This window comes from Engraulis encrasicolus, chromosome 20 (assembly GCF_034702125.1).
Source record: "Engraulis encrasicolus isolate BLACKSEA-1 chromosome 20, IST_EnEncr_1.0, whole genome shotgun sequence".
Taxonomy (NCBI): Eukaryota; Metazoa; Chordata; class Actinopteri; order Clupeiformes; family Engraulidae; genus Engraulis; species Engraulis encrasicolus.
Window position 1 is genome coordinate 5,077,351 of NC_085876.1, and position 9,513 is coordinate 5,086,863.

The window sequence follows — 9,513 nt, forward strand, 5'->3', positions numbered from 1 at the left end:
GGGGCACATTGTGTGTAGGGCCTACTGGGGGGGGGGGGGGTCTTTCAGATGGATTTGTCCAGGGGCCGACCAAGCATGATTATCATCGACTTTCAAATCTCTTCGAGACTTGATCGGACCAAGAGCATAACAAGTAACATTTCCCAAACGGCATGGTTGACCCGCCTTCCTTGGTTTGCTACTGGTTGTTTGCTTCCTGACAAAGTAGGAGGAGTTCCCGAATTTTCTGGAGCTCAGAAATAACATTTGTATTGCTCCTGGCCTGACTAAAAGCAACGCTGAAGGCGTTGCGTCACTAAGGCGCGGCCTGGCTAGGCCCGACCAAAGCTGTCAGCGGCCCTGAATGTGGTTGTGGATGGTTCTGTGAGAGGTCTGCTATGCAGTGGTCAGCAGCAGCAGGCAAATTACCATTCAGGTGTGTGCATGCATGCAGTGAGCAGAAGTGTGTTGCTGACGAAATTCAGGTTCAATCAGGCAGGAAGGTTAACAAGACAGAGACGTGTGGAGAGACTGCATGACCTGCTGTGTGTGTGTGTGTGTGTGTGTGTGTGTGTGTGTGTGTGTGTGTGTGTGTGTGTGTGTGTGTGTGTGTGTGTGTGTGTGTGTGTGTCCTGAACAAGCTGGAGAAATGTGTGACCTGAGTGTGTAATGCCAGAGCTGTCTCCTTTGAGTGGAATTTCTTTGTAGTTTGGTTACTCGGGATAGGCCTATGTCAATAGGCTGCTGCTTGTTCAATAAAACCCAATTTGAACCAATATAATTAGGCTACTTTTCTCATAAACAATTTGACACACTTGAATTATAATACTAAAGACTTCATTATTTGTTCATTAGGCTATGTCCAGGCATTCAGATTGTTTTGATTACTATGTACTATTACTACTATTCTATAGGCCTAGTTAGAATGTCTTGTAGGATGAACATTGTGGGACGATTTTTGAAATTTCAGGTTCTGTGCCATTGTATGCAAATGCCATTACATCACATGTCAAACGTTTATGTTGTTTTCAAAATCTAGGGTGTCTTCAACAAAATTAAGCAGAAATTCTGGAAATATTTTCATCACAGAAGAAATTATTTTGCTTTAAACAGTTCTGGCCACGTTCAGAATCAACTTCCTGACCACTAGTAAAGCTAGCTGCTTTTTAAATTTTATTTTATTTATTACACAATTGACATGGATATTAAAGTTTGTTATTTGTGCATTTATGTAAAAACTGTTTGTTTACATACATTTTGTTACCTTTATATGAAGAATTTGTTTCATAAACCTGTTTACATATAACGCACCCATTAACCTGATACAGCAAGCATATTACTACTGAAAAAGAGACTAATGCAAGATTTTATTAGTAAATTCCTTACAATAAGCAATTATAAGCAACATTTAATTGAAAAATCATACACTATTTGCTGTTTCACCATAAAAAAACGTTCCCTGTCCCACTTTACCAATAGGCATTGGTAAAGTGGGACAGTGGAAAATGTGCCCCTAATTAAAATATTTTACTTAAAAAATTAATGCATTTTTAACTAGATGATTCTTAATGAAGTCACCTTTCAAAGAAAACAGTTGTTGAGGCCTAACATCAATATTTAAAGTGCTAGGCCCTTAACATTATTGACCTCAGATTGCTATGTCATTTGCAAAATCGTTGGTTTTTTGGTTCAGCCTGGTTCAGACATGTTATCACACCCCCCAGGAGGACATCACAACCAGACTTAATATTATATTATTTTAAACATTACATGCTAGAGAAAATGTATACCAAAGATTTAATTGGCTACAGCAAAGCAACATGAAGATATTGGTGATAAATGTTAACTGTCCCACTTTACCAGTTGGCCCACTTTACCGATGCTCACCCTACATATTGATATAACATACAAAAGAGCATACAGTTTGGAAATTACCAGCCCGTAAATTTCTGCAGAACACGTCGAGAAAGAAAGATGATCAATCCGCGAGTCTGATTAGGCCTACAGACTTGAAAGCTGAGAGGGACCCGCGTGAGGCGGAGAGGAGGGATATGGAGGGGGCGAGGGGGGACGCCCAGGAGGGGGCGGGGTAATCTCGCCGGCGCCACCTTAAAAAAACAGTCGCGCCGATATGTCAATCCAGACGCGACCCAGACAGACCTCGGTACGGGGGCCCAGCCGTGAGAGCAGCGCGCCTATTGGCCCACTGGCCCTGTCCCTCTGAGAGCGCCGCTCCCATTGGCTGGACTCTGGCGAGACGCTCACACGCACAACGTCTACCCCGCTTTTGTTATTGTACTGAGTCCAGGCAGAGAGAGCGAGAGCTAGGCTTCGGGAGAGCGAGCAGGATGCATGAGCCGAGACAGCGAGGCTGATAGAGTCTGGTATCGACTTGGATAGAGACAGATAGTTTTGGAGGAGGGGGAAGAGGGCTCATTCGGATAGCCTAACCAGCCACTACCTCACCAGTAGCCTACACGTTTATCCCTCTTCTTCTCCTTCTTCACATCGGCTCCCCCCGAACCCCTACAGATGTGTAAGTAAGAGCTATTCATATGAAATATGGGGCTTGTTTTTGTCACGACAGACAGGCGAGACCATATAAGCAACTGAGGAGTGGGGGAAAAGGGCAGTCCCCCCTTGTCAAACCCAGCAGGCTTGATGTGATAGCCTTTGGCGGAGGTGTGTCCTCTTCTCACATTGTTCGCTTTGATGGAAAAAAGAGACCAAAGATTTTGATAAACCCAGTTTGTGGCTGTTGACCATTTTTTGGTGTTATTCGTGACGAAGCTCTGGTCATCTATCGACGATAACTGTGGGCAATATCAGTTCACCCTCCCCTGTAGCCGATAGTGCTCTCTCCTCATGTGTGAATTTCATTTGACCAAATCATGGTCTGGTCATTTGCTTTACAACGTCTCTCCGTCAGAAATTGTTGCGCGTCCAAGTCAATATGGTGTGGTAGTCTAGATGACAAGTTCATGCCCCATGTTGTCAGTTTTCATATTGTGGAATGGGACCTCGTGAAATTAAGACAGTAGACTTGATGACGCGATATGTCCAAATATGGTCGGTCAATCGCTGCATTCGTTTGTCCGCAGTGGGGTAAACAGCGCTTTACTTTTCTACCTCTCAGAAAACGAATGTCAGTTATCTCTGAACACAATTTTGTCTTCCTGAGCAGCGGTCACGACTGTGGTGTGAATGAAGTTGGATATCAACTTAACCCTGTCACTACTGAATTGAGATACCAGTAGCCTAGGTAGCTTACACTGGGGACTCACCTGTTTCGCCTCAGATAGCTGGATCTGAGGTAACCAGGTTCGTTGATTCATACAGGCAACATCAGCAGCAGTTGTTCACTGATTGTATAGGGTACCGTTTAGATCATGCTCTCTTCTTTTTAATTCTGGATGACTGCAAAGATGATGATTGAAATCATGTCTCTACTTTGTTGTTTTCTGTTAGTTTGCTTGTTTGTTTAGATGTTCAGTCAAATTAGTTGGTGCTCGTTCTTCTGGGATGGTTCTTCTGAATCACGTCCACTGTTGAAATAGGCCTACAGCTGGGAATTACAAGGACAGACAGACAGGGACAAGCAGGCAAGGATATAGGGACAGGGACAGACAGAGATGTAGGGGAGGGCAGAGGCAGGGGCAGAGTAAAAGACGATAGACAGTCAGACAGACAGAGGCCGTGTCAGACAGAAACACAGGCTGGCAGACAGAGAGAGGCAGGGAGAGAGAGGAAGACAGACAGATAAAGGGACACAGAGGAGAGCATCAACTGAGAAAAACAAGGGAAGAAAGACAAAGTCAGATAGTAAGACCGGTGGGGGGGGTGACAGACACAGACGCTGCCTAGCGTGCACCCCCAGAGCAGGCCACTGTCCCACTTCTGTCAGTGTCCCCAAGCGCTACCAATAGTGTAAGTATCCATGTCCTTATGACCCCTACAGACTACAATACAACCTGAGTGGTCTATACTGTACAGTTCACTGTGTACAGACACAAAGAGGTCAACAGACTTCTGTAGGGGACAGACAAACACTGAGGTTTCTCCATACAGGGCAGGCAAGGAATGAGGGACATACAGACTACAGTGCTGTACACACAGTGAATGAAAAGTACATGCAGCAGGCTACAGCCAGGCGGTGAGGGGTTTTCATATAGGACAGGCAGACCACTGAAGAGTCTTCACCAGGGTTGTCAAAAATAAGGCACGTGCGCCGAATGTGGCCTATGAGATGGTTTTATCCAGACCCATACTTGTAGAGAAAAAAAAACAAGAATGTAAAAAATGTTGCCCATCTCGAACCCATTACAAAGTTCGTGTGAGATTTCAGGTGTTCAATAGTTGAGAATGAATTTTCCTTCTTTTTGTGGGTCTGAATTTACAGTCAACCTTCTTCAAGATAGGATGAATCCTCCGCTGACATCCACCTGGGGATGATTAGCAATGTGATTCCGATATGAAGCAGAGATTCTCAATATTTCACAATTATCCCTGATAACAAAGGTAACATTGAATTGACACAGATTATTGCCGAATCAACGGCCAACCTGTCGAATGCCTTGATGCAACGTCCCTTTGCTATCAGGGAATGATGCAGCCCAGTTAACCTGTTAAGACATGGCCTCAGCATGTATTATTCAGATAGGACAGTGAGAGAGACAGGGAATGAGTGAGGAGAGAGAGAGATGGGGAAGGATCAGAAAATGACCTTGAGGGCCCAGCCGTGACTCAACTTGACTGCTACACCAGCAGCCTGGGTTCAATTCCAGCCTGGGTCCTTTACTGGACCTCCCCCATCTCTCTCTCTTGCTCCCTGTCTCTCTCAACTATCCAGTCACAAAAATAAAAACAGAAAAAGCCCCAAAATATATATTTTTTAAAGAAATTGACCTTGAGCCGAAATTGAACCCAGCTCCCCGGTGTAATGGTAATGGTTCCCCAGCCCACTGAGCCACAGCACCCACACCCACATGTCTACTGTAGCCTTCACAGAGGCATGATCCTAATTAGCCGAGATCTTCATCCAAGCTGACGAGGACGGCTAATCACTGTTGTTGTGTGTGCTTGTGTGGTACTGACACATTGCTTTCCTAAACCGGGGAAGTCCATCTCTGTTCTAGCGCCCCTCTATACGACTCTGTGGCACTCTGTACGACAGTGGCCATTGCATGGCACAGGTCGTTCCGCCTGTGGAAACCTTCATTGTCGGGGGGGCTTTATTATTGCAATAGCAAGCATTGTTTACTAACATGTCACAACAACTCAAAAATGCCATACTGTTTTTTTGATAATTATACTGTACAACACCAACATTTCACTGTTACGCGTATAGACATGAATGTAAACACTATGTGAACACTAAAATGCTGAAAACTTCACTGTTTGCTAGTACAACATTATTACAAAGCAGTCATGGGTGAGCGGTTAGGGCGTCAGACTTGCATCCCAGAGGTTGCCGGTTCGACTCCCGACCCGCCAGGTTGGTGGGGTTAGTAATCAACCAGTGCTCTCCCCCATCCTCCTCCATGACTGAGGTACCCTGAGCATGGTACCGTCCCACCGCACTGCTCCCCATGGGGCGCCACTGAGGGCTGCCCCCTTGCACGGGTGAGGCATAAATGCAATTTCGTTGTGTGCAGTGTGCAGTGTTCACTTGTGTGCTGTGGAGTGCTGTGTCACAATGACAATGGGAGTTGGAGTTTCCCAATGGGCTTTCACTTTCACTTTTCACTTCACTTTCACTAATCATCAATAACACACTGTAGGCCAGAGGTGGGCAAACTCAGGCCCGCGGACCACACGCTGAGCAATTTCATGTGGCCCGCAGAGCCTTTACAAGAAAGACGAAACACAGTGATACTCGCACCCTCTCTTAAATTGGCTACCCAAGAGAAAAGTCCTGCAGGTTTGACATTAACCAAGTACATAGGGTACTGTATTCGTCCTCATGAATTTCAATAACAACATTACAACAATTACAACAATTAAATAACAAGACATGTCATGTCAGCATACTAAATCTCTTGTCATTGACATGGGCACGATGCCCAGTGACACCTGACCCTCCGGGTCAACATTCTAAATTTAGACCCAATGTGGCCCTTGAGCTGAAATAATTGCTCACCTCTGCTGTCACCTGCTGTAGGCCTATAGAAATGAATACTCAGCTCCACCTCTTTAGCTGGGCAGTACTTAAGCTCCCTTTTCGAAAGAATTGATTTAAGCCCAACTGGGAAACTCCAACTCACATTGTCATTGTGACACAGCACTTCACAGCACACAAGAGCACACCACACACAACAAAATTGCATTTATGCCATATCCGTGCAAGGCGGCAGCCCCCAAATTCGCCCCAAGGGAGCAGTGCGCTGAGACGGTACCATGCTCAGGGTATCTCAGTCATGGAGGAAGATGGGGGATAGCACTGGTTAATTACTCCCCCCGCCAACCTGGCGGATCAGGAGTCGAACCGGCAGCCTTTGGACTACAAGTCTGACGACCTAATCGCTTACCCTGATAGCTGATAGCCGTACAATAGGATCAAATATTGATCATTTTGAGTAAAGAAGGACACCCATCCTTAAGTCTCCATCCTTTCTAATAGCCAATGTAATCATGAACTGTAGGCCTATGTGCTCCACCAGTATACCATGGTCTATGTAGTAGTTAGTAGTAGAACTTAATTGTCCCCATGGGGCAATTGTGTTTGCAGTACAAACACTGGCACCAGACATAAGACACAGACAGGTATACCAGAGTAACAAACAGCAAAAAACAGTAATGTATGTAAATGTACAGGTGTAGAAATTTAGCTTGGTAGTCACTGTCTGCATGTTGTGTAGCAATAAATGTAGCAAAATCTTCACCCACCTGCCCTGCAAAGTGCAGAAACTATGCCAACATTAAAACTGAGGAAAATGCTTTCAAAGCCTTGGTATTAGGTTTGATAGTTAAGCTTACTGCAAATTTGACATGGCAATATCTCGAATACGGGACACATTTGACCCATATTAAGGTTTTGCCACAAGATAAAGGAGGTGTTATGAAGATTTTCATTTTCAGTATAGTAAACTCAATTTTAACTAAATATGTAGTTCCTGCACTGTACAGCAGTATAAACGTCTGCCTAGTAACAATTGTACAATGTTCCCACTTCCCACAGTTCATATTGCCATTACTGTTACTATTACTAAATTATTACATTTATATTAAAATGGGACTTAATATTATCAGCAATATCCAGAGGTTGTCATCTCTGCCAATAGCCACATGTACTGCTTATGCGGCAGAGTTATGCCTAATGCCTAATAAGAGTACTGTATACTATAGTGTATAAATAATTCATCAACTTCACAGTGCCATATACAGCATATGGCACATAATTACAGTGTGTGTGGTGTGTGTGTGTGTGCGCACATCATGCCACTGCCTGGTATATTGTGTTATTATAATCATGGTATACACTATCTGTGTGTGTGTGTGTTTGTGTGTGTGTGTGTGTGTGTGTGTGTGTGTGTGTGTGTGTGTGTGTGTGTGTGTGTGTGTGTGTTTGTGTGTGTGTGTGTGTGTTCGTGCACGCCCGCTACCTTTCAGCAGGATGTCGGTGAACCCCCCCAACAGCAATGACGCATGCCTGAGTATCGTGCACAGCCTGATGTGCCACCGGCAGGGCGGGGAGAACGAGGGCTTTGCCAAGCGCGCCATCGAGAGCTTGGTCAAGAAGCTCAAGGAGAAAAAAGATGAACTGGACTCGCTCATCACAGCGATCACTACCAATGGGGTTCACCCCAGCAAGTGTGTTACCATCCAGAGGACGCTGGATGGGAGATTACAGGTAAAATGCCCATGGACACACACACACACACACATACACACATGCGCGCCTGCGCGCACACACACACACACACACACACACACACACACACACACACACACACACACACACACACACACACACACACACACACACACACACACACACACACACACACACTGTCATCACAGCTATCACTACCAACCCCAGCAAGTGTGTCACTATGGAGGATGTTAGATGTTAGATGGTAGGTTACAGGTAAAACGCATGCACGAACGCACACACGCGCAGACACACACACACTGTCATCACCATCAATGGAGTACACCCAATACACAGCATACAGGAAGCCACACACTCATGTACAAAACGATCGGCTCGAAAAGGACTCTGGGTGGTACATTGTGCGCTGGCCTACCCCCTTTCATTCGTTCACCATCCTCGTTTTTCCTCCGCTATTCCTCTGTTTTCCAACCATATTGAAATGAATGGTAGAATGTTCAAAATGATGATGTCACAAACTGGCAGTCCAACTTTTGCGGAGCAGTACTCAGCACTTTGTCGGAGCCGGTGTGCAGAAGCCCGAAGTGGCAGTGGCCTAATGGGTAGGGAATGTGTTGGTCTGTCAAAGGGTTGGGGGTTCGAATCCCACCCTTACCTTTCCCTACCTATCCGTTGCTGAAAGGTACCTGAAACAACCCCATACATGCGCTCACTCACACATAGGGCTGTCACGGTATGAAAATTTCACCTCACGGTTATTTTTACCAAAATGATCACGTTTTTTCAGTATTATCGCGGTAATTTTGAAAAGTTGTGTTGAATATGTTTAGAAAGCATTGATAGTCCCGCACAAACTGAAATAGTTCCATAAGGTGCAAGGAGTGGTCATTATATTTAAAAATTACATTATATATAAAAATCCCATTTTTAAAGGCATAATACATGAAGTGGTTGTCATTCTGAAGTTGTGAGGAGGAAACGGTTACAGTTTGTACTTTTCTTTGTAGAAATTCATTGCTTCAGCAATTCACTATGATTCCAGCATTGACAGTTGTTAGGCAACAAAGAGTGCCACTGTGGCAACATTGGCAGACTTGGATGAGGGGTCGGTAAGGCACACGGTGTCACGGAGTACGGTACGGTTATCCACTACGGTATACCGGTATATTATTTTAATTCAAGCAGTAATTATTGTCAGCACTTTTTACCGCGGTGTCACGGTATACCGTTTATCGTGACACCCCTACTCACACACACACACTCTCTCTCTCTCTCTCTTACAGACACACATACTGTATACACACACACACACACCCGCATACATACAGTCATGTAGAATAAAATTTCTCTCTCACTCTCTCTCACACACGCACACGCACAGACACACACACACGCACACACACATACACCCTACACTTCTGCGTATGGCTAGGGCAGCTGTGTGTGTGTGTGTGTGTGTGTGTGTGTGTGTGTGTGTGTGTGTGTGTGTGTGTGTGTGTGTGTGTGTGTGTGTGTGTGTGTGTGTGTGTGTGTGTGTGTGTGTGTGTGTGTGTGTGTGTGTGTGTGTGTGTGCATTGTCTCTGCAGAAATGCAGTCTAGTTACATAATTTTATTGTATGGCGCTCAGAATTCTATAGAAATTTCACTGTCCAAACATTTCCGTCACACTGGTGTGACAATACACCTTTGAAGGTTAAATTAGG

The 9,513-nt window shown here is 44.9% G+C and overlaps 1 protein-coding gene across 4 annotated transcripts in view; it reads left to right on the forward strand.

Moving 5' to 3' along the window:
• Positions 1 to 2,175: 2,175 nt before the first annotated feature.
• Positions 2,176 to 9,513, forward strand: part of smad10a (SMAD family member 10a) — a 32,983-nt gene continuing 25,645 nt past the window's right edge. The window contains exons 1-2 of one of the 4 annotated variants that reach the window (XM_063185168.1): positions 2,176 to 2,519; positions 7,588 to 7,828. In XM_063185168.1, the coding sequence (XP_063041238.1) occupies positions 2,512 to 2,519; positions 7,588 to 7,828 (249 nt within the window). In that variant the 5' untranslated portion in view covers positions 2,176 to 2,511. Of the gene's footprint in view, positions 2,520 to 4,211; positions 4,498 to 7,587; positions 7,829 to 9,513 lie in introns of those variants that run through there. The other 3 variants (XM_063185169.1, XM_063185170.1, XM_063185171.1) reach the window with 3 other exon arrangements.